The sequence below is a fragment of the Varanus komodoensis genome, unplaced genomic scaffold (assembly GCF_004798865.1).
Source record: "Varanus komodoensis strain SLA01 unplaced genomic scaffold, ASM479886v1 scaffold25, whole genome shotgun sequence".
Lineage (NCBI taxonomy): Eukaryota > Metazoa > Chordata > Lepidosauria > Squamata > Varanidae > Varanus > Varanus komodoensis.
In genome coordinates, this window is record NW_025335661.1 from 3,135,089 (window position 1) to 3,161,776 (window position 26,688).

Here is a 26,688-nt window from a genome sequence, read left to right on the forward strand (position 1 = left end):
CTTCTTTAAAAGTCCTTGGCTTCAACAACTGAAATACTACTTAAGTTTTAGATAAGCCATTTACCATTATTAACTACAGTGCTAATCATATCCTTGTGTCACATGTCCCCAAGGGGAGAATCTGTGTGTCTGATTGCAATAATAATAAGGATCCCACAATTGGATTTACCCAGCTAGTTGCTAATTGAAGTACTTCTACCTTTCCACAGAACACTTTGCAAATGAGGCGTATGATTGGAGAGAATTATGAACAATCAATACATTCCTCCCACTCCACCCTCAAAGAACGCCAACTTCACAGGAAACTATTCATTAAAGTTGTGATCTTCTTTAGGGCTTACAGATGTACTGAACAAATTTTAAGCATTTCATGGGCAGCTAACCATGACTAGATGGAAATATGTACTCTGAGTAGCAGGTGCTTTTTAATCATGCAGGACTAAGAAGAACATCTGCCAAAATTCCATTTTCTACAAGCCCATTAAGCATGCGTGAGACCTGACTTTCTGATCTCACCAACCTGTGGGGCTCGCAGGATTATGAATGAATGAATGAATGAATACCATAAATTGTCAGTGAATGTCCTTGAATGAAGCACATAAGTGCCTTCATACTGGTGAATACACAGAGATGCTCTGTTCAGTGCATATCAAGATACAGTGAATGAGTACACAATGAAATGCAACAGATGGAAAAAACCTAGATCAGTAAGTGGGCTGCTTCACACTATCAGTTGGTTGGCTGCACTGAGTTGGCTTCCTCAGCTGCCCATCACAGGGCCAGCCCTATACAACCATGAATGGGCACGTTTGGGCTCACACTGCTCTTTCCATCCTTCATACACTTGCATCTAGTTGTTATCTTTACTGCTAGTAGCTAGTGCCTCTCCACAGATATCTAAGAAGGGGAAATAAAGAAGCTTTTTGTGCCACAGGGTTGCTCTTGTGTCTGGTAAACTGTAATGGAGGATTGATTCTAAAGAAGCCTGTTTGCATGGAATGAGGTTGTAGGGGAAGAAGACTACACACAATATGCCAAACTCATGTGAACCAGTTTGCACATCATTCCATTGTGAGTTAATTTACCTGCAAGTTGCTGTGGCTCTGTTATGAATATGTAAGCCTCATATTCAGGTTACCATGGTGGGCTATCCTAACCATGTCAGGGGTGTTCAGACCAGATGGCCAGTGTTTGGTGTGCACCTCCAGTGTGACTGCCAGAACCTCTTTGGATTACCCAAGGTAGCCATTTCCCAAAAAGAGGACACCAATTTGTGTAATTTATTTATTTATTAAAACATTTTTATATATGTTTACACTATGTGCTTTATATATGTTTACACTATCTGTAATAGTGACAGATTTTCTTTTCCTGGGCTCCAAGATCACCGCAGATGGGGACTGCAGCCAAGAAATTAAAAGATGCTTGCTCCTGGGGAGGAAAGCTATGGCAAATCTAGACGGCATACTAAAAAGCAGAGACATCATCCTGCCGACAAAAGTGTGTATAGTCAAGGCTATAATTTTCCCAGTTGCAATGTATGGCTGTGAAAGCTGGACCATAAGGAAGGCTGAGCGCTGAAGGACTGAGGCCTTTGAATTGTGGTGCTGAATGAGACCCTGCGAGTCCCCTGGACTGCAAGGCGATCAAACTGGTCAGTCCTAGAGGAGATCAACCCTGACTGCTCTGCCAGATACTAAAGATGAAACTCAAATACTTTGGCCACCTAATGAGAAGGAAGGACTCACTAGAGAAGAGCCTGATGCTGGGAGCAATAGATGGCAAAAGAAGGGGACGGCAGAGGATGAGGTGGATAGATGGAGTCACTGAAGCAGTCGGTGTGAACTTAAGTGGACTCTGGGGGATGGTGGAGGACAAGAAGGCCTGGAGGAATGTTGTCCATGGGGTCACAATGTGTCGGACAGGACTTCGTGACTAAGAACAAAATTGTGATATCTTGTCAGCCCAGTATGTAAACAATCCACACATTCACCAGCAATAAAACTAAAGTCCTTTAATGCTAATTGTCTACAAGATTTACAACTCTATAGATAAGCTCTCTAATAGTGGTCCTTGCTATACAGATGTTAACCCCCTAATGGCTTCTCTTCCCAAGCCCATGTGGGATCATTCTCCCAAGTCACGCCTTTCCTCTCTCCTCTCTCTCCTACGTAATAAATCTTGCCATTCTTGATATCTATGTAAAATCCTCCTGTTCTTAGCTTTTTTCAAAAGCTGGCCTACTGTGTCTTCTGTTTCTGACTGGGGGAATCAGCATTAGGGAGGGAAGAGGCAGCTTGCTCTGCCTCTTTCTGAATAGAACTCGCACCTTCCTCTTTCTCATGACTCCCTGGTTCTAATAAAGGACCAGGCATTTGCTCAACGTGCTGGGAGTCAGAAGAAGACACAGCAGCTGGCTCCGCTGTCCCTACGCTGAGTTGTGGGGTCAATTCTTGGACACTGGTCATCAAGTGCAAGTCCTCCTCATGACTCACTGCTTCTGTCGGAGCTTCATGCACAACAAAAATTTGTGTAATATTTGCATTTTCTAATTTAGATGCAGAAATGAAAATGAGAAATATGTATATTTAGAAAGTGTGAATGCACTTGAAGCAGAAATGCAATGCATACTACCATAGCGGGTTAAGAGTGTGATCAAGGGACCTGTGTGCCTGCTGTTTAAATGATAACAGTGGATGGGCAACTGTAAGACCACTCCTCTTCCTTCTCATGCTCTTGTATTTTATCTTTATTTGATGAGTTGTCCATCCAAATCCATTTTCAAGTACACCTTCACACAGATGATTGCCACCTGCCAGCTCTTCAAATATAAGACTGTAATTAGCCCAACATAGTAAGGAGTGGTGGAATTATATTATATTCCTCCACTGATTGTAAGCCCTGATGAGACCTAGCAACATAGGCGTTGGTTACCGATTTCAAGGGCACTATTGTTGACCAATCCCTTTTCTTTCATGGGCTCAAGTGGCAACTGCAGTAAAGAAACACAAAAACCATTTTAAAAGTTAGAATATATTTCAGCACAAATACAAATGCTCCCCGACCTGCCTGAGCTCTCTCTCTCAAGTGTCTGAAAATAGCTTTTAGAGGAGCAGGTATTCTTGTGTAGAAGCAATTGCCTTAAAGAGGGAATTGAATGACCTCTTTGGCTGTTATGTTCCTGTATGGGACTATATCAGTGTCAGTCATGAGCCACAGTCAAAATGTTGGTTTTGTTGAAGTCAGGGACAATGTTTCTATTGGAGCCACTTGTGTCTTTGGAATAATCTGTTTGGAATTCCAGTAGAGTAAATGGCTGTCAACCAGTTTGAACCTTCAGGGTCTGAACATTCCTTGCTTTTGCTAATGTTTCTGTTGAGGGCTTCTAATGTTAGAATTAATTTATAATTGGGTTCAGCATATTAACATACTGACAATGCTTTAGTTTAAGATTTACATATGTTTAATTTTTAATTAGATATAATTATCAACTGAGCAGTCTCCTCTTGGAAATTTTGCTTTGGAACATTTTGCAGTATGTCCCAATAAATATTATATATATTAATGGTATGTATGCTACATCATACATGGCTAGGAAGTGTTTGCTACAAACCTGTTTTCTAAGCTATTGCATGCTTTTATTATTCTAAAAAATATAACTTGGCTAACCATTGCACAGTTTATTTATATTTCCAGCTGAAATAAATAAAAACTATCCAGAGCCCAATCTATGTGGCCAATGTCTCTTTTCAGTGAAAGTCTCCTGGATTTAAGATCTGCACAAACTTCACTTTGGGTTATTATTAATTTGTTTCTATACTAACCAACAGTCAATGCTTTCTGGGTGGCTTACAGTAGTTTATTTCCTATTTGTGAGCTAAAATTCTCTTGGGTTTGGAAAACTACTCAGGGAAAGTTGTTCCAAGGAGACCTTAGAGAGCCTTTCTTTATAAAGGTTTAGAACCTATGTAAGTATCATGGGAGATCTCTCTGACAGATCTAATGCTTTTCTATCTTTCTTTTTTTTTTCATTAAAACTCCTGCAGAGGCATGAATTTGGCCAAAGTAGCCAAAGATGTTTAATCATAAACCCCTCCTTGGTTTTTCTAATTCCAATTTCCCTCTACCCCTCCAAACCCACACACTAAAATGCTGTTAGCTCCATGGAGGAAAACAACACCTTTAGGAGGGAGGAAGGGAGTTAGATTGGAAAACTGGGGCAGCTGGAGGAAGAAGTCATTAACAGCACAGTCCCATGCATCCTTAATCAGAATTAAATCTCATTGCCTTGGAATGGGTTTGTAGCTAAGTCATTTAAGATTTTTATGTCTGCACATACATGGAATTGGGCTGTAAAGTCTCCAAAGATTCAAGCAGATGTCTTCCACAATCTAGCTACCTCAGACCTTTTAGAAAGAGACACCAAATCACCTTCCCAATTAGGATTATCAGATAACAGTTCCCCACACACATAGGGATGGAAGCTGACATTCATGAGACAACTTGGACTTGACAGTTACAGATCCCCTATCATACTCTTGATATTTGTTACCATTTTAAACACTCTCATTTGTATACGAATCCATTGAAATGTGTTGACATTATCTTTACTGTACATGCAGAGAAATGGTAATCCATAGCCAAGCGAACACACACAAAATTCTGTTCCAAAGGACTCTGCCAAAAAAACAATTGGTCCCATCATCATGGGTTTAGCCCACTTGAGATGATTCCTCTTAGCCAGCTCCATAGAAGTTGCTTTCTGTTGAAGGACACTGATATCGCTCCATTGTTTAAGGCAAAGCATGTCTGGATTTTGCTAGTAGCTATTACTGTTAGTAAAAATAATAGTCCACCTATTCTATTAGACTCAAGGCAGCTTACATAACAACTTACACAATTATATTGATACAAAATACTAATATTAGAAATGCTAAAATATATAGAATAAAACTAGTCCAATGCAGTCTCACAGGTCCAAGCTATTCCCAAAGGCCTGTCAGAACTTTTTTTTTTTTTTGGTCTGCCTGCAAAAGCACAACATAGCCCATATAGCCTTCCCTCCTGGGAAGGAAGTTCTGCAGCCTTGGGGCAGCCACTGAAAAGGCCCTTTCCTGCATTCCCATGAAGTGTGACTGTGAAGTGACGGGAGTTAGAGAAGGTTCTTTGCACAACATTTTAGGGAACAGGCAGGGTCATAAGGGAGAATACAGTCTTTTAGATATCCTGAACCCCAAGCTGCAAAGGCCTTTGTAGGTCATAACCAGCATATATATTGTGACCAGAAGTAGTCTGGGGACCAGAGACGTTCTTTCAGTAAAGGAGTTGTGTGCTTCCTAGAAACAGCCCCAGTCAACAGTCTGGCAGTAGCTTCAGAGGCAACCCCACATAGCTATAATGGTCTCCCATGCACAGTTCCTGTATTATATGCTCAAATTTAGTGTTCAGACCACATGGCAATCCTTAAAACCAGCTTATGTTTAAACATTCTGTGAATAAGAATACACATACAAAGATGTACATTCACACAGTTCAGGTATATCTGCTTTAATCTGAGCATCTTTAATGTGATGCTGTTCATTTGGATGCACTTATCTCTTTAGAAAATCACATATGCAACTGAAGCCACTACAAAACTCCAATCAGACACGGATACATGTTGGCCATGAATCTCTTCTAGGTTTTATGGAGGAACAAGAGATCTTTGTACTAGCAGGAACTGTAGGTTTGACAGCAGGGCCATATGTTCTGTTCAGGCCTCTTGGTCTCCATGGGAAGGCTCATCAATGTACCTTCTTGAATACTTGCTTACACTTGACCCCACAAGCTCTTATTTCCTGCAAAAGAAAGTTCAGTTCTTAGATGTTACTTCTGCAACTATTTTGTTTCTCTGTCAGAAACTGTAACTGTAACTGCCATAACATCAAAGGACAGACACAACTAAGCTCAAATAGCTGAATAATTATAGTGAAACCATGTTCCCACTCAGTCATAGAAGCTCACTCAATGATCTTGGCTCAGTTACTCCCTCTTAGGCTATCTTACCTTACAGGGTTGTTGTGATGATAAACTGTGTGTGCATATGTGTGTGGTGGAAAGAGATTTATTTTATTGTGCAACAGAAAAACAAAAAACACAATTCAAGTAGGGAAAAAGAATAAAATAAATAAAAGCAATTGGCCCATGGCACCAGTTATAATTACAAATGAATTATACATCACTCCCTCTCTTTCTTTCTCTCTGTATATAATAGAGTATATTACCATTATTAAAGCTGATTATGCACAGACTTCAACAAAGGGACTTCAAATATCCATATATTTATCCATGTCTAAAATGTCACCCATTCAAAAACTGAAAATTTCTCTAAATTCTCCACTCTTTGTGTGATTGAGGGGGTTGTTTATTCTTCAAATATTATATTAGTATTTTAGCTGTCAAAAGAGTGAAGAAAATGAATTTATGTTCATCTTGTGTTCAAGTCCAAGAAATAACACAAGAATATGTGTTAAAAAGATAAATATTAAAGAACTTTCCCAAACTTTGTCTGAATTATTACCTCCTCCCAAAATGAAGCTGGCATTGGGCATTGCCAAAACATATGAAAAAATGGATTAGCAAGGGTACACTTCCAACAACTGGCTAATTCATTCATTATCTACATGAACTGTTGGCTGATGTAGCTCATCAGCATTAATCAATACCTCCAATAACACAGGCAGCAATGAAGTTGTAAAACCACCAAGACCAAACCTGGATTCTAAATAATGCTTCAGTTGTCTATATTGCCATGAAGCCACAGCTGAAAGTGAAAGTGAACGTGCCTCTTCTCTGCACACCAGTCCTCTAATGCTTCTCTCATTTGGGCTTGGCCCAAATTCCCAGACCCCCCCCGCCCCCAGTTCTGCTTCACATTCTGATTTCTCTGAAGTCTAGCCAGCAGTCCTGGAAAATGTGCACCCAAAGCAACCATCTTTCTCACTCCCAAGATCAAGTTTGCCAATGTCCCTTGAAATCAATCAGTTTACTCAATTTTAACTTAATAAAATATAATATCTTGGGACAAATATTCCCAAATAACCAATGGACTCAGAATAAAGTCTAAATTGCCAGTTAGTTAATACTCTATGATGTTTGGGGAGACCCATATATTTCAACAAGTTTCTTGGAAGAAAAGTGGGACATAAAGTGTAGAAATAATTAGAAAAGCTCTCCTATCTGGGGACCAGTTGTATTTATCAAGATTTTCTAATCCTTGCAGTGATAATGGATTTTGTGTGCTGCTCTCTATTCCTTCCATTAGTATTTTAATCTGTTAGTTAAATTTATTTTAACCAAGATTTGCAAATATGGTACCGACATGTATGGTACCAACATGTATGGTACCAACAGTCATATATAACTGCTTATTAGGCATGCATTTGTGTTTCATTTTGTTTTATTGTAAGATTTTAATACCTTCACACAAATTGATATAAACAATAAGTGCACCCCTTGTTCTTTCCATTTGCAAATGTCTTAATTGCCAGTTTGTTCTAAGTTTCTCTTTCAGTTAACAAAAGATATTGGCACTGAGATGAGTTTTCTCTACTTCATCTTCTTCTTCATCTGCACTCTGGAAAGAGGGAAACCTCAACCCTCAATGGTGGCCTCAGGGAAATATGATGCTAGAGGGCAGAGGCAAGAGCGGTGGCCCAGGGCTGCATGGCAGGTCACTCATCCTATGTGTGACTATGTTAGAAAGTCTTGCTCCCTAGCTGGTGCTCAGCACATTTTTAGGATAAGGCAGGAGCAGAATGTGGACTGATTGTTCCTCTTTGATCTCTCCAACCCTGGGCTAGATAAAGGAGGAGGGTACTTGGCTAAGCCTTAATTCCCAAGTGTCCTTCCCAGCGTACATAGGCATCAAACCAGATCAGGTAACAGAGGCCAGGTCTGCTGGGTGTTTTGCATAGGAAGAGGAAGCACTACCAAGCCTGTGGAATAGCTGCATGGCGTTCAGATCTGAAAATACAAAACTGCTTATGAAACAATGGCTTCACCTATTGTATTCTGTATGTGAACAGGAACACTACAATACAAACAGGTCCCCCCAATGCACTATTCGACTGTGAACACAAAAGATTTCAAGCATATGAACATAAAGAGAGCCATGTTGGATCACACCAAAGGAATTTACCATGAAAGGTGGCCAAAAATAATTTCATATAAGAATGTGTTAAATGCCTATATAATCAAGGGTCCTGTTCTTACAGTGGCTAGGTAGATGCCAGTGCCAAGCAGAATGTATTCAAATAGATCTTTCTCTCATGTTCTTCTGCAACTGGTAGACAGAGGCATAGTGCTCTGATACCAGAGGTAAAATACAGCTTTCATGACTAGAGGACATTCATAGCCTTAGCTGTCATGCACTCATCTGATATCCCTTTATAGTCATCAAGTTGATAAGAATCACTAGACCTTGTGGCTATTTTCTATGTGTTAAGTGTGGAGCAGGCCAAAGCACCAGGTAGCTATACTCTAGTAGGTCATCAAGTGTTCCCCACTACCCACAAATACAAGACATACATTAGAAGCTAGGCTTAGACTTACTCCACCTTTCCAGATCATTCTACTCAAAAGTTTAATATCCAGCATACACATTCCAACCCTTTTAGACTAAAAAGGATAGCACATACATTTTGGAGATGTTCTAAGAACTCCCCAAAGACCTTCATCTTCTGTAGTCAATGACTAGTATGATACTGACACAAAAGGGAACTTGAGCTTTCTTTGATCTAACAGAAAAGTTCAAACCTGGATTTCTATAGATGAAACTTTTAGATGAAGGTAGACAATATTTTAAAGAAATAAATGACCTGGATGCCATAAACATACTTTGCTCAGTCAAAAAGAAAGCTTTTGATATATTAATCTCACTGGGGAAAATCCATTCCTGGGTGAATGACCTTAATGGGTAAGTGATTTGAATGGAACTGCAATAAGGAGGAAAAAAGCTCTTTAGATTTCAAAAGGTACCAGAAAGTGGACCAGGCTGAATGGAAGTAGGTCAATACATGAAGAAATACTGGGAGACATTTTGTTCCGTATTGTATCAATGAATCTGGTTAAGAAGGGAAAGAAAAACTGATAAGAGACCATCTATTAAAGAATACTTTTGGAAGAAACTGAAAAATGGTTGTGCTTTGACAGTGCAGAGAAATAAGGTCCACACTGGTAAGGGAGTTAACATAAGAAAGATGTACGAATTATCTAGAAAATGCTGACTTGGAAAATAAGCTGCCTGGAAATAATTGCAAATAAACCTGTAAAGCTTATGGCTGATCGCTTAATAGACGTTGTAAAAGGATTAATTAATTAACATTTGGGATACAGTCTGACCATAAAATTATTATTGAAGCATCATGGAATAATTTTTATGGCAACTGGATGCTCTACACATCAAAGGGCTCTCAAGAATAAAAAAATGTTAAGAACAGATTCAAATATATTATGAAAAGAGAAAAAGTGGGGATGGGGAGGAAAGACGATGAACAAAGATTTAAGAAGCAGATTGTAAGAAGAGAAAATGCAGGCCTCATTAAAATACAACTGGGAGAGGGTTATTTAGGGCTATTGAGAAGGAATTTTTAGATACATACAGCTTAGTGTGCTAGTTTGGCCCAAAGATCCAGTTCTACTGCACCAGACACAGGTATTTCGCAGGTACCTTCATTAGCTTATTCTTAAGAAATTGTCTATCGTAACCAGTAGGACACAAATCTCCATAAAGATGGATATAAATATCTTACAAATACTGGAAGACTCAAACTAGTCCCCCCTTTTTATTTAGGGACCACCTTCACAATGGCTCTGTTTATGGTCACTGGCCACATCAGCTCCTTATTCCTGTGCAGTTCTAGATATGCCAGCTTCAGAGTGCCCCATTTTTGGAACCTACAACTGGGTATTGCTACTGAGATCAGTGCTAGCAATAGATACACATCAGTGAAGCTCTGTGGACATATTCGGGGTTTTCTGGGCAGTTTCCACCTCCCAGCAGCAGAGCTCCAGTTTGCTCCATCTGATCTTTCCTCAGCCAGCAGATTTATTTAATTATTTGGAATACTTATATGCCGCCCCATTCGCAAAAACCTCGGGGCAGCTTCCAATACAAATAAATAGCTATACAAATATAAAAAAACTGGAAACATCCCGGCATAAATATAAAATCTTTAAATAAATTCAACAATTAAAATAACGTTTAAATAAAAAGGTCTTGGCCTGGTGCTGAAAAACAAATAACAACGGCGCCAGGAGGACCTCTCTGGGGAGCGCATTCCATAAGTGGGGTGCCACCACAGAGAAGGCCCTCCTCCGGGTACTCACCCTCCTAATATCTTTCATGGAGGGTTCCCAGAGAAGTGCCTCTGCTGCCGATCTCAAGGGGCAGGAGGGTAGATATGGACGCAAGTGCTCCTTCAGGTAAGATCTCCGAGTCAGGGCTCTACTCTTTTGGGTTAAGATTGCATTATGAAATCTTCGTACTTGAATGCATGTTCCACTGAAATAGGAGCTACTTCCAAGTACATGAATCCAGTTTTATGGATTCCAGGAAGGAATTCTAGGAAGTCTGGTAACTAGCTATTTTTCTCTAGAATTGGACTGCTGGTGCTGGAATTCTCCTATTTTACAGATGGGGAAGCAGCTGAGTGCTACCCAGTAAGGGCTGAATGGGGACTTAACTCCAGATCTCCTAAATATAACCCATAGCCTCTCTGGTTCTGTCCTTCATTCAATTGTCTATGAGGACACTTCAAGCCTGAATATTCCATCTTTGTTCACAAGCTTAGAATTCAATGACTCATCTGGATGCTTACCAAGCTGGCATACTAAATAAATGGTGCAGTGCATTTAGTAGGCAGTAAGTTCTCAGGAATGGCTTTGTAGCCTGTTGTGGGGAAAAGGCTTTCAGCCGTACCATAAACAACTACTTGAAGAAATAATAAACTTTATTAGGTGCTAGTGTCTAGGAAAGTCAGAAATAATGGTTAGAAAGAAAATGATACTTTCAAAACTGAATTGCTCACTTTCATTTCCTGAGCTATAAATTATTCTACTCTTAAAGGAAAGGAAAAGGAAAGCTTTCCCTCTTTCTCTCTCACATATAACCTATGGGTTGGAATTAAAAAAATCTCCCCCATTTACACAGTACTTGTGATGGGGTGTATCAGAAACACTTCTATTATACAGTATCTCTTGCACAAACTGATCATATCCATATGCTGGGGTGGGGAAATATGGACAGCTAATATAAAAAATTCCTGAATTTAGAACATGACTATTTATAAAAGGACTTTGTAAAACTCAGGGTGTTGCATGAGATTACCTCTTTAGAAGTAAATCAAGCTGCACCAGTGCTTAGCTACTCTATAGCTAGCTAATGTAATGTGCAAGCAAGCTGCGGATTCTTGCATTTAGCTATAGAAACAAAGAAGGGAGAGGGCTTGAAATGAAGCAGAATTATAGTTAAAGCATTTCATGTCCTTACCAAGTGCATTTCATCTCCTTCAATCCACTGGGTCCAGCCACGGCCTTCTTTTTCTCCCTTCTGCACACAAAGAAGTTTATCTCCATCCCATGTCACACAGGTCTAGTAAAAACCGAAAACAAATAACTTTAAATGGCACTGGCACACGCCTTTAGGTAAGATGGATGTTTTTAAAAAGCTCCAAACATCTATCATCTGTAAAAATGACACTTAAAAGCTGAAACTTGGCAACCATGATTGGCTTGATGAGATCTGAAAATATGCTAGAATGTAAACAAATCCAACAAAAATTGTGATATGTACTGCGAGCTAAAAATGCCAAACATTGACACCGTTACTCTAATTTACCGCCTTTTTTAAACAGTAATTTTTAAAAATTGGTGAAAATGATAAAGAGTAATAATACTTGGAGAAAATAATAAATAATGAATATTGCTTATTCAGGCTGGTTGTGGAAGGAAATCCTTCACTGGGCTAGTGAGGTTCTGTGCAAAATTGTTAAAGTTTTCTTGTTCCATGAGAACGGCAGCCACTGCTAAGAACATTATATGATGCATGTCCGGAAGGTAGAATGCTGCCAGTACTCCAAGGTATGCAGAAGGTTTCTAAGTTGCAGAAGAAATATAATAGATTCTGTGTATGATTCCTTGTTGTTGTTGTGGTAGTTGTGGTTGTTGTGTAAGTTCTCAGGGCCAAGCTACACTTTATTATATAAATTTGGGACTCTAGCATCTGTGGGGAATGGGAAGAGGGGTGACTTTAACCTTTCCTTCTGCTATAGTCTGAGTCTAGATCCCTATCACTACCACAACATAATGCAGTTTACATTACATTACATTACATTCCAAAAACAGTTCCACAAATTTTAGGTGTGGGAAGTCCAAAGTTACCTCCCCATTAAAGCCTCTCCCCACATTAAAGATACATTGAAGCCTCTTCCCACTCCATATCAGAACCCCTGAACTTACTTATGAGGAGAGCAAGACATAGCCACTACCTACATTTGTAAAGGCCCTCATGGAAATAGGAATGAAATGCATAGATAGGAGAACTGGAAGCAACAGGATGCCATCCTGCCCTTTTGAGAGCAGAAGCACAACATTAAAGACCCCAAATCCCTGCTCTTCCTTTACATCTAGTAGGAAAAGAACCATGTGGATTGGGGTCCTTGTGCTGTCCTTCTGAAGGCAGAAACATGCATGGAGGCTCTTACCCCTGCCATTCCAGTTTCTGCATGGTGGGAAAAGGATGTACAGGGGCAATCACATGGTCCACCAAACAGACCTCGCTCACACTCATTCAGATTGTGTGAATCCAAGTCCTGTTCTGCCACTTGCAAATCTTAAGCATGGAAAGAAAGCAGGGATGTGTGTGGAATCTCTGTCCCTTTACTTGCCCATGCTGTAGCTATGAACAAGCATTTACCGAACTCTGCAAATCAGAGTTGCTGATTACAACAGAGAACCCTAACTGTTCAGCTGAGTGCTGTCACATTTACTCCTCAGAACATCCCTGCCACCATGTGGAGGTAAGGGGTAAAGGGACAGAGGGACACAAACCCATCGTCACCTCTTCTCCATGCCTACGTTTTTCTAATGACCAAAATGATTATTGATTACATGCGTTCATGCCTGATATCTACACAAAGAAACTAGAAACTTAATCTAGAAACAAACTATATGTATGCATACAAACAAATCATCTAGGTATGCAGGCTAGGTAAACATACTTCGTTAAACCTGTTTTGTCTGCATTTCATGGCTTGTAAAGCTCATCATCATCATTATCATTCACTTATTACAGTCACAGACCAGGAAAATTAATAAACACATAAAATAGCAGTAGTCAAATTAAAACACAGTTAAAACAAGAATGATTTATACAATTTTTTCACTCAAGCAGATGACCACATTTTCCCTAAACTGCACTGTAGGCATAAAAAATCGGCAACACTTACAGATACATCCCTTAAACAAATAGATACCAAAATGGAAGAATCATTACCATAAAGATCTATTATTAATGATTTAATCAATTTCTCTCTCAATTCTCCATAAAAGCTGCAATATAGGAGAACACGTTGCACTGCTTCTACTGATGCGGCATCACAAAAACATACTCATTCATTTATTGGGATCTTGCTTTTAATAGCGCTGATGGTAGCACATTAAAACGGACAAGAGTAAATGCTTTTCTGTACTTTGGGAGAGTTAATGTGTACAGATATGTGGCTACAGCAATTCCAGCATTGTAGCAGTTATTGCACGTGAAATGACATAATGAGGAAAAAGTTTTATTTGCAACAGTTCTCAAATTTTGAAGTTCTGGATCTATTCATCTTTGTACAACAAGAATGGGGATTTCTCCAGCCCATTATTGTCCAACACTTCTGCAGAGAAATCTAGCCTATGTAGCTTCTTTTCCATTTCTCTTACCCATCAGGTAACATGCATATCTGAAAGCAGTAGAGAAAGGTAGCTATCAGGAGCTGCTAGAAAATGTAAATAGAACTACCATTTAAAGGCTTCAGTCCATGCCTTGCACTCAACAGATCAAATCCCTGCTTCCAGATAGAAGGCTGTGTATTCTGCACACAGGGAGGGAGGCCCAAGAGCTTCCTAAGAAAAATAGACTGAACTTTATAGACTGAAATCCCAAAATCCAAATAGGGATGCTATTAATAAGCATGGGCCAAGGTCTTTGCTTTATGAATTTGTATTGCAGAGGGAATACAATGGAACCCTGTCTACTTCCACTAGTACCAGGGATTGTGTTAGAAACTTGTCCCTGCAGACGACATCTGACTTGACTAGTGGTCTGAATGTGCAAGTATCTAATAAGGAACTGTAGGTGCTTTCCCATGAAACTATTATGTAATTTAGACCATAACATTTCCCAGATCAAAAGCTAATTTAAGATCAATAAAGGCAATGAATAGCTTCTCATCAGAAATGCAGGTATACTTCTCTGCCAAATGGACCTGCACACAACAGTGGTCTAAGGTTGACTGGCCAGGTTTAAACCCAATCTGTTCCTCACCTGTTATACAATTATCTCCATGGTTTATGTTTTAGCTCTTTAGCCCAATGACTGAAAGAAGGTTGACAGGGCAATAATTGACAGTATGAGCCCTAAAACCATTTTTGAAAATGGGAACTATAATTCTTCACTCTGGATATCAGGAATTCTTCCAGAGTTAATATAAGTAAACAAGACTCACAATAGAGGAGCCCACCATTTTGGGTTAGTTTTTAGAAGATCAGGTTGAACAGAGTCTGGGCCAGGAGCTTTACCAGCCTTGAGTTTGACAATCAAATCTATAATTTCACCAGGATTGACAGGAAGCCATTCTGGAACATCAGATGACAAACAAAGGATATGTGAGGAAAGAGTATTAGAGTTGTGAAGTATGACTGAAAAATGTCTTTTCCATAGCTAGAAATACAGGAAGCTGGATATTCATGTTGCTCTGACCAGGCTTCTGTCACAAGAAGCTGCCAAAATAATTTACTATCTGAATTTTGTATAGCACATAGTAATAAATCCTATTTCTCTCTCTCTAGCACTTTTCTTTTGATTAATAAGAATATTACATTCTTGTTTTGATTGATAGCATATCTCTGGTAAACATTTGTCTCTATTATCTCGATCCACAGAATAAACCTGCCTAATCTTATTCTCAAACAATCTACACTCATCGTCAAACCACCTTTTTTTTCTGTGGTATTTATTTCCAACCAGAGAACTATCTGCCTCTAGAGTCCTATCTGTACACTAGAGATTAATATATCATAATGATACAGCTTTTCTTCATCAATAGAGGTTAAGATGTTACGATATAGTTGCAGACCAATAAGGCATGCTATGAATTAGTCAAATTTACTCTGTGGTTTGTTTGGTTTTTTCGTTCACTTGATCATTTTTACACATGGGAGCAAGGAAGAGTCTGCTAATGAGGAACTAATGGGTGAGTGGTTCTTTAGGGAAGGTTCAACTAATGTTATTAATGGATAGTGGTCACTATTGGTATGGAATCAATATAGAAAGTCTTAATTGCATGCTTAAGTGACTGACAAACAAGGACATAGTCCACAACACTGCTCCCTAGCGTTGAACTAAAGGTAAACAAACTCAACATATAATCTAGTGTGCTTCCACTCCAGATAATTTTATCCCATTGGCATGCTAAAAGATCTAAGCATACACCAGTGATGCTTTCGATGATACCCTTAGAATGTCTAGTATATGGATAGTGCCCTATCATATGGTTAATCCCACAAAGAAGTTGAGAATTTGTAAATGAATTGTCATCAAGGCCCAGCTGGGCATTAAAGTCACCAGCCATAAGGATCTTTGCTGATAGGAACTTTGTCCATCTATGAGTGATGTATCATTTTAACACTTCCCACTGAACTATATTATCAGAAAGGCATTTGGTTGCAGGTATACAGGTATTAAACAATAAAATTTGAAAACACCCCCAATTAGAGTTGCCATAGCAACAGTTCCGCAGCTGGGAAGAGCAACTACTTCAACATTAAGAGATGCCAAGACTAGGCATAGCAAACCTGCTCTGGGCCTACCTTTCTTTGAAGATTTAATTGCTGCCAAGGAGGTAGCAATATATCCATTGAACATTATTTGTTCACACACCCAAGCCTCCTGCAACAGAACAATATTAAAAGATTTAATATAATTTATGAATGGTTTATCCCTAATCTTCCCTTTCCAACTTGCTACATTCCATGAAAGACAGCTGATTAAGGGTCATGGTAGTTTTTATTTGAGAGTCAGTCAACCAAGTTTAGCTTTTCTAGCAAACTGTGTTGGTCAAAAAGACACTTCCACTTTTAGTTGGTGATACCCACTTGTTTGGAGACCCAGAAGGGGTAGATGGTGAACCAAGTTCCAGAAAATGGAAACTAATCCAGTTCTTTGAGTCAGCAATGCCAACATTTACTTTAGACTTAACTGCCAATTTTTCCTCAGATTAGAGATCAACGGTTTTAAGTGATCCATCTCACTCTGGTTTCTTGATTAAACATACTGGATAGAGCACTTTGCTAGTTAACAATGATGCAGCCACTGAGTCCTTGTGAGATCTGACTGAATCCCCACTTATTGTAAGTAGGCTCAATAGCCTGCTTTCCACTCTATTTAGCCTCTTCATAATACTTATTTGTTCTGCCTGTGGGAGTACTGAGAAGGATTCAAAGCGATGGGACTCCTCCGGTTCCCAAGAATCACCATAAACCTGAGGTAACACAGACAATACATAAAAGAGTGGCTGAGGGCAAAGGCCCTTCAGTGGATACTAAATCATCCTGTCTATTTAGATCCATACTTCCTTTTAATGGCAGTTTGCCCGGCTGGAATTGCGGTCTTAAATGGTAGATGGGCAGAGAGTTCAGAGTGTTCTGTTGTGCATGCTCTCTTCCTACCAGGCCTACACTGTTGTCAGGCACCTTTCATTCTGTTGCATTCCAATTTATGTTCCAAATATACATTTGTGCAAATTTGCTCTTCTGAAAATGTCAAATCCCTGCAAAATATGCAAATACTCCCTCCCATGCATGCTTTGAAACCCAAATCTATGTGGAGGAACAGTGGAGGGATTTTTTGGTGGGGAGTTGTTTTGCCACAACAGCAGTGGCAAAAACTAGTCCACAAGTCCGTGCGGCTTGGGAAAAGCTAGTTTGCTGGAGATTTTCTAGGTCAGATTCCTGGAAATCTGAACTCATTTGAATCTGCTGTGGATTGTTTGAAACTTACCTAGTAGAAATGGATAAATGCGTATTTCACAGATTGCATTTCATGTATGTACAAACTGTGTACATTCTATACATATGCATATTTACCCTTTTAATTTGCAATAGGGATTGATTTTTGAAATGTATCACATGCACAGTTTGTAATCTAGTGCTGGGCACATGGTTTTTTCTCAACAGAGATGTTAAGAATAGACTCATGGAACAAAAGTGTAGTGTATCTCTGATCAACTCCTGAAGATCTGTTCTAACTTATTGGTAGTCACAGCAAGTGAAAAACTGTGTACATGGAGCCACCATCCCATGTGCTACACACCAGAGAAATTTGAAATCACCCAACATCTTCTCATTCTCAGTATCTGGCTAAAAGATACATCCTTTAGGCAAAGGGCTCTTAGCTCTTTCTGATTAGAAGACACTGTGCAACTATTCCATCTTTTTCTTTTTAATGTATTTTCTGTGGTAACAGAAGGATGGGAAGAGTGGAAGGAGACAAGAAAACATTAGGAGTGAAAGGCACCAGTATCTGGATCCTTCCCCGCAAATTTCATGGGTGAGGCAGAGCAATAGTGTGATAAAAAGCAGATCTGGGATCACTCTCAGAAAATCCTCAATACAAATGAAATCCTGATATTCAACTGAGTCATATTTTACATTTGTACTTCAAAAGTAAGACCAATCTTTCCCTTCACATCCCTGATGAAAGACAGGGAGAGAGTACTATGAGGTAAAGGAAGAGTAAGGCAACTTGTCTGCATCAAGATTTTAAGGATATTTTTCAATAAAAACATGAGACTTACATCACCTTTGATTTTAATGACACATGCCTGTAAAATGTAAACACTCCAGTGCTTAAAATGTACGCTGAATTTTAAAATGTCTCCCTTCTGTTTTCTATCATGCATTAATAATATTCACACATGAGACAAAGCATAGAAGAGAAGCTCAAAATAATTAAAAATAAAACAACAGCTCTGCAAGTGTGAAAACATCCATGCTGCTGCTGCTTTACAGTAAAATTGAGGATTCTGTTTCAACTGTCTGCAGCTCCATCTGATTTCTAATTTGTACTACCTGGTGGGAACCTTCCCATCTGGATATATATTTTTTGGTACTTGAAAATAACTTAGCTCCTAAGGTTGATGTCACAATAGGATTTTGCAGTTACATGCACAACTGAAGGACCTGATGCCCCAAAATAGGGGATAGAGAACTTTCCCCCCATCAAAGGCCCTGTATCTTCTGGAATTGTCTTGTCATGACTTTCATGCTGGCAATCAACTTGTTTCTCCTCTCTCTGTGATCCACTTCTCCCTTAGTGTGCTCCTGTGCTCCTTTTTCTCTCCTCCTCTTCCTCCCTCTCTCACTATGCATGAAATTAGGCCAAGGAAATGCAGGCTGCTTGCCCATGGACTAAAGCAAGTCTGTTACCCCAAGGTCGAAATTCTGTTTTGGAGAAGATGTTTTGGAGGCCGGCACATTCTAGTGGTGTGCCGTGTCAAAACAAAAATGGGGATCCAAAAATACCAGCATATTTAGCTTAAAACATTAGAGTTAGGAGGGTCATCTCACCTTTCTAGAATTGGGAGAGGAGAAGTGTGCAGTATTTGGGAAACTACCAAACAATCAATGGGTCAGGGAAAGGGTGGGGGGGGGCAACTGAGGAATTCTGGGGACTAGATTTGGCCCCTGGCCATCTGGATTTGGTGCCTGGGCTTAAGAAGGGTCTCATGTCCTTCAGGAGGGTCCCACACCTTCTGCTCAATTGCTAAGGATTTTCCCTTTTCCAGTACCATGGCTCACCCATCCAGCAGGGTCTTCTGACTCTCTATGTAGCTTTTTCAAGAGGCTGGGGGTTGGCCAGCCTGAAAAGGAGGTGTGAGAAGGTTCATTCCTGCTAGGATAGTTGAATACTTGCATTTTCTGTAGCAGAGTAAATTGCAATATTTATTTCTTCTTGTGAAAAGGATTATTCCTGTGATTGTTTTATTCCCAAACAAGACACATTCAAAAGATAAGTGAACAGTGATTTTCTTTCCCCTGTTGTGGTGTACTTCTTCTCTTAAAGGAATGAAGGAATGGAGGTTAAGAGGGTCTAACTAGGGTTGGAAACACTGGGATTCAAATCCTAATGAATCTCATTGATCCAGTCAGTCATCTTGGTTTAGTCATTCTGTTTAATAGACTTTCTTAGAAAATACGCTACTAACAATTGGACCATTCTTGTGAGAATAAAGTGTTGTATGAATGGGAAATGGCTGAAAATGATGAGAGAGAACCATTTTAGCTAAAGAGGAAGAATATTAAACAAACAAACAGGATATACATCATTCTTTGTGCCAAATGTTGGCTAAACATAAGAAACACCTATGGATTTAAATGTATTGTTTTGATTTTTTAAATTATGATTTTTCACAAGGCAGATATAGTTTGGGTTAAAAGATGTATCATAACTCATATACATAAGAACTATGGGAAAAGAAATTCTAGATGACTCTAAACTACAATTAACTGTACTACAGTTTCTATGTGCATGGATAATTTGTTGACATGCAGGGAGCAGCATATGTGTATGGTCCACAGCAATGCTGCCAATCAGAATTAGTTTTATTGAACTCAGTGGAATTATACAGATGCTAAGACAAGATATGCCTGCCCAGTGGTCAAATCAGCAGGAATAGAGAGCTCCATTCATCACAAGAGCATCATTTGATCACTGCTGATTCTGTTGACGAGGTTTTCTACCAGTAGAGGGAACCCTCATTCAGCATTTTAATCCTGACTACTGCACCAACTGACCTTGGGAAAATGCAATGATTTTTAATGGTTCTGTTCAACCAATCTTTCTTTTAAGTGATCTAGCATTTCTTCAGAAAGACAGGAGGCAAGGGACACGTTAACCTAGCATTCTCATAATCTATGATTTCCAGAAACCCATTTTGTCATCTGTTGAAGGCATGAATACACATTTATTAGAGTGGCACACAGGATTTTTGTTAATATCATGTCCACTTTTCCAGGTAGTTCATACTGGACAGAATACCATACCAAATACTACAGGAGTAATGAGGTCAGTTTCTAACACTGAACAATTTCCATGCATTTCAATAGGCCTGTGCAGAGAGGGCTCCTGTACAAACACTGGCATCATAGGAACAGTAACTGATGGAATACTACTAACGTCCCCTCTCCCTCCAAGAAACGGATTCCATCCAAGAATCCAGCAATCCAGCTATTCAATATGCATAGATGAGTATGTGTTATGTACCCAATTCCTTTTGGCTGGATAGTCTCATATAAGAAGATAGAAGAGCCATGCAGGATCAGATTAAGAGTCTATCTGGTCTGGCATTCTGCTCACACACTGGCCAACCAGCTGTCTTTATATAAAAGTCCTTGCTTCCTTTAGCCTGTCAGGTCACCAAATAAAAATGACAACAAGAGCTAGGTGTGGTTGAATTCTCCTTTCTATAAAGCCTATATATCCTTCTGTAAAGTTCATATTGGGCTTGGAAGAAGGCCCCATTATTCTGTGGCTTATGGTTCTCGAGACTCTAAAGCTTCCTTGCTGGCTTAGCTATTTACTATCTACCAGCAGCACACAGCCCTTCGTGTCCTTTCCTTACATCCTGTCCTACAACGAAGGGGCTACAACGAAGTGGTAGAGCATACGGTTTCCATGCAGCAAGTACCAAATTCAATCCCTTAAATTTCTACTTAACAAGATCAAGAGGCATGTAATGAGCTTCAGTGCCACTCAAGACTCAACAATTCTGGGCTTGATGGGAAAGAAGGTAGTTTTCCAGTTCCCTAAGAGGGTTCCCCCAGTCATAGCTCTTTCTTGGCCCTTCTTTCTGCAGCATTCTGTTTTCAGCTACTCTCCCCACTTCCTTTGGTCACCATAGACTTATGCAAGCATCCAGCACAACAGGTGATGGCTAAACATGAGTTGGGGTAGGGGATGTGTACGTTAGTCCAGCCCCGATGATCCCATGTGTATAGACTTTGCACAGTCAGTAAAAGTGTGAACAAGATTTCTAAGGGAATTTTGCTAAAGCTACTGAGATACCCCCACAGTTGTGATACCTGCCTTATCAGCAGTGGAGGAGGAGAAGACTAAAATACACCTAGAAAATCTCTTCAAACTTTTATGCTCATGCATATGAAGACACTGGAAGTAGGGCTTGCATGCACACTGCTAGCCTCTACTTACTTTTATTCTGTGTTCAGACCCATATAGGGTTTCTGTCAGTGATTCAACCTTTCAGCTCATTCAAGACTTCTACCAACAGCTGCACTTATTATATTATCCTACCTATTCCCAGATACATTTTCATGATTAATATTCTCATTAATGGAAGGAACTGATCTGATAAGTTTAGGAAAAGTCATTTTGTTATCTGGCTCAGTGTTATGATTTTCAAAGGCATTTTGGAGGATTGATAGACCTATGAATTTATGTATCATTACTGTATTGATATTAATTGTGTTTTTGTCTTGTGGTCTTTGCAATCTGCTTTGAGTATTATTTTCACGACCTAAGCTCCTCTCTTGCCATTTGATTGTCTCCTACAAATCCCTCTACACACTGCATTCACAGTGCCTCTGAAAGCACAGGTCTGGGAATCCACAAGTTCCATGCTAAGTCAGATGTATCTAAGAGTTTTAACACCATGTAGGTTTCTCAATGAGAGCTCTTTCAGCTTCTTGAAGCAGCATAAGAAATGTGAATGATTTTCTTTCCTCCCTTCACATTTCCACCGCTGTGTGCAACATGCAACATAAAAACACATGTCTATTTTGCAGGGAGATGTATAAAGTATTTCTGTTTTGGGAGCTCACACTTTTTTCTTCCTCTGTAGAAGAGCTGTCCAATTTATTCCCTTAAACATTACAGTGGAGGTATGAAAAAAGAGAAGCGCTGTGCACTGTGGTTAAAATTCCTCTGGGCCTGACTGATGAGAAATTTTAGCAGAGGTTGTGTGCTTCCTCCCTCCTCCTCTCCTTCTTCCTATCTCTCCCCACTTCCAAATCCCAAGGACACTCTTGGGGGAGCACTGAGATGTCCCCTGAGCATCTAGCCATGTAGTGCTTGTCACAGTTTGACTTAAAAAAACCCCTCTGTGTTATACACACTTGAGAAAACAAGGGCAACCCAGGACCACCTGAATACCGCCCCCAAAAAAGAGGTTTTTGTTCCAAAGGGTCCTTTCCCAAACATTTCTTAAAGTAGTGAGCTACAAAGGTGCATTTTGGTATGGCTAGTTGTCTGTGTAAGCATAGTGTCTATGCCAAATTGCAACTTAGCAGCCTCCGCCAAGTACTTTTTACTTTAAAAAAGGGTGTGTATGTAGGTGGGAGTGACAGAGGTGGGTTTTGGGAACTGCTCATCTGGCCCTGGTCTTCCCTCATTTTTACAAATGTGGATCACACAGAGGCACAAGCTCCCCATCCCACCCCCAAGAACTCCCCAGAACCTATAAAATGTTTTGGAGGACAATTATCCCACCAATTCTCCCCCTTTCAAAGGTCTAGGAAACTCCAGTTTCACAATTTATCCTGAGTGAAAGTGGCAAAGCCTATTGTAAACCCCAGTGAAGTGGGAGCATGAGGCTTGTGATGTAAAGGGACAAGCCTGTATTCACAAACTTTTCCAAAGTTATAAAGTGCTCCTCCAGTTCTAGCAGGGAGGGGAAAGCCTTTCCTAACTGTTCTCAAGAACTGTTTTGGGTGTCTGGGAAAGCCACATTACTAGCCCTCTTGGATAGAGTACAAGGGCTTTTCATTGGTTTTTGACCTGAACATGGTTTATTTTGTTGCCCAGGTTTGGACAACACAACAAGCCATGGTGGGTTTGTTAAACCATACTACAAGCCATGTTTAGTAGGAGTGTTTATAAGTCACCCAAGGGATCCAGGTGACATACTAAATCACTGTGGCTTATAAACCACTAGTCTGTTGTATAAACTCAGTCACTGGCAAAGGAAGATACATGCAGAACAACTCAAGAAAAACACAGCTATATTCACTTCTAAAGAATATGTAATCTTGAATTTGATGGTTTCTGAATTTATGTACTTGAGTAAATTTCCGTCCGTCTGTCCGTCCATCCATCAGTCCTTCCTTCCTTCCTCCTTCCCCTTTCTGCTTTGTTTTGTTTTGTAATCCACGCATTCAGAATCAGTGATCAGAAAGAATCCTACAGCAATTTACACTGGGAGAAAAAGCATTCCAGCCACCCCATGCCCATGAAACTTAATTATTCTTTGCTAACTAGAATTTTTTGCTTGGTGACTCCTAGCTGGAAGATGCATGTTTTCTTTAAAATGTAATTTAGCTTTGTAGCTTCTAGTATTAATACTTCTGGCTCCATTTCCAATTGGGCATGAAACATACTAAATCTTCCTCACTGCTCTTCCTTCTCTTAAAATAAACATGCTTCTTTAAAGTATTATAGGCATCTCCCATGGCACTCAGCACTGACAACAGAAGGGAACAAAACATTGCTTGAAAGAAAAGAGCAGGAAAGAATGGCTGCACACAGTAGGCTCAGAGAATTCCCTAGAAAATAACATGTGTTCACCCTGATGATAACACCTGTCTGGAAAATTGCACAGCTCTCCTAATGCCTAAAGTTGGAACTTCTAGACCTTCCTTCCCTTGGGGTTTGCCACGTAGAAAACAAAGTGACTTGCTAACAAAACACACTATGGACAGGACAGACTGGTGACTCCTAGATCAGTGGGGGCTCCTTATGCATTGCAGCTTTTACTCTGAGCTTTACTTTAGTATCACCAAGACAATTTCAGCACCATGGATGACTCCTATGATGATCAGAATGAAAGCTGCAGTGAATTAGATCCCCCAGTCTTATAGGTGCCATCAGCCTCCCCTGACTAAGGGAGTGAAATAGTCTCTATACTCCAGATTTATTTATTTATTATTATTTATTTATTAAAACATTTTTATGCCGCCCCATTCGCCGAAACCTCGGGGTGGCTTACAGATAGGATTATTTGCTGCAATTTATTTATTTATTTATTGTATAAATACATTTTTGTATTTTTTTTTTTTTTTGAGATGGCAATGGGACGGCAATTTTTGTATGCCGTCCCATCGCTCATAGCCTCAGGATGGCTCACATAATAAACATAATGCAAATACAATTAAAACCCAGAAACACCCTGGCTGCACAATTAAAACCTATAAATATTATTTAACATTAGTAAAATATTTTTTAAATAAAAAGATCTTAGCCTGGAGCCGAAAAAGAAATAACAACGGCGCCATGAGGACCTCGCTGGGAGCTCATTCCACAGATGGGGCGCCACCGCAGAGAAAGCCCTCCTCTGGGGTCACAATAGTTTGCCACTAATGTCACAACTAATGTCACAATAGTTCTTGTAGGCCTTGTGGGTTTGAGATTCAATGTACCAAATCCCACATGATTGTGCAAATGGAAGCATCAGCTGCAGCTGTGACACATGGTCTGTGCATTTATCGGTGATCTCCTCCTCCTCTCCTCTCCTCTCCATTTCACTCATGCACAAAAAGCACACTTGCTTCATTGTGCAATTGCACCCTATCTTCAGCTGTTCCTCTATGAAATGGATTGTCCAGCTCAATTTCAATCAGTTTTGGACCTATTATTTTGCATTTCACTTTGTAATTTGTTGCTGGTTGGATATAATGAACAAGCAGGTACCAACTTGGAATCAGCTATTTATGGTGCTTTTCTAGTATTTAGGTTTATTTACAAAGTAAGCAGAGGTGAGGGAGCAATTTCATTTCCCCCACATCAGTCAAGAGCTAGAGGCAGCAGTGTACTCCCGGATACTTTAAGCTTTCAGTTCCTGACTGAGATCGCCCTTCTCTCTCTTTTTTAGCAGTTCAGTCTGTTTTGGTCTCCCACCAGCTCTACACACAGATATAGCTTACATTATCTTGCCTGGGTGTCAGGGAATGGCATATTTCCTTCTCATACCTTCTCCTACAGGGAAAACAAAAATGCTTGAGCAATTATATAGCAATTTTTCTAACAACAGAAAGGTATGGGCAGGAATTGCTAGCAATAACCATATTATACATAATTACTGTAAATATAATAGGTCTTTCCTGAGCACTGAATCAAGTCAGAGTCAGCAGCATAGCAAATGAAGGACGTAGATAAGTCTAGAGCTCTTTGTTTTGCCCATTTCATTTAAAGCAAACATTGGTTCCCATAGATGGCCCAGTTCCTATGTCCATTTTAAGGACATTATAAGACCAAACTAGTCAGAGATAAGCAGGTAGCACTCCAAAGGCATAGTTAACCATTCTAAAATCTCTCTCTTTCTGGATGAGTTCATACGTCATGCTAAGTCAGTCTGAGAATAAGCACCATGGGTTGGTTGCTGGGTCACTGACCTGACCAACAGTCAAGCTCTGTGCTTTGCTATGGTGGTTTCTCTCTGTCACCTTAGTCTTCCTGCCAGTTCCCAGCGTATATCTCATCTACCTCTTCATTTCCATACATCAGCACCCTTTCTGCAATTGATCCATTGGACTTGCTAGCTCCCTTGGGAGTCCCATCAGATTGCCAAATGGAATTGGTTTCCAGCACCCTCGTGAACGTGGTAATGTGCTCACAGTTTGCAGGAGGAGGGAGTCCTGCACAAGACCAAGTATCCTCTTCTTATCAAACTGGCTTTGGTTGCCAGTGAACACTTTTTACATGTTCCTTCACTTAGTCCTGAAGTAAGCACACTTGTCCCAAAAGATCCTTCTCTTGTAGCTTTTGCCTACTTGGGGCTCCCCTCATCCCTTGTGCTTATAGCTTCCCTTCACCGGTATTAGTTGACAATTGTATAGAGTGGTGACAGGGATTAGTAAACAGATTTCAGGCCAGAGCAATAAGGTAGATAACTAAAAATATGCACATTTCATGGAAGAGCAGTAAAGCTGAAAGGGAAATTATGCACATTTCAGAGAGGTGGAATTGCAAACTGAAATTTGGGAAAAAAATAGGAAGTGTGCAAACACATTTAACTCTCTGGTGTCTTTTCTTCTTGAATTTTAGGGGTACAAGGAAGAGGATGCTACCAAGGTTTGAGGGAAGATGGCAGATGCACTAGAAAGATCACAAGGAGTGGCAGGCAGTTTTGCCACTCTTGCCAGTCTCTCTGGCAGTTCCTGACAACCCATGATGCGATTGCCCCACTGGGTTCAGACATCACATCAAATCACCCTAAAGAAAAGCCTCCCTTTTGTATCATGTAAACCAGATCTCTCCCTTTTATCCACCCACTCACCCACCCACACAACTGGGCCCATTTTCTGTCCAGCTTCCTTAAAACAATTTTCAAAATGCAGGCACTGTAAGGTGATGTGGCAATAACCCTGTGTTAAGCA

The 26,688-nt window shown here is 39.9% G+C and overlaps 1 protein-coding gene across 1 annotated transcript in view; it reads right to left on the reverse strand.

Moving 5' to 3' along the window:
* Positions 1-5,531: 5,531 nt before the first annotated feature.
* RBP1 (retinol binding protein 1) overlaps positions 5,532-26,688 on the reverse strand; it is a 49,080-nt gene continuing 27,923 nt past the window's right edge. Inside the window, exons 3-4 of the mRNA XM_044432829.1 lie at positions 11,531-11,632; positions 5,532-5,837 (exon numbers count right to left, since the gene is read on the reverse strand). Of these exons, the coding sequence (XP_044288764.1) occupies positions 5,784-5,837; positions 11,531-11,632 (156 nt within the window). The 3' untranslated portion in view covers positions 5,532-5,783. The remainder of the gene's footprint in view (positions 5,838-11,530; positions 11,633-26,688) is intronic.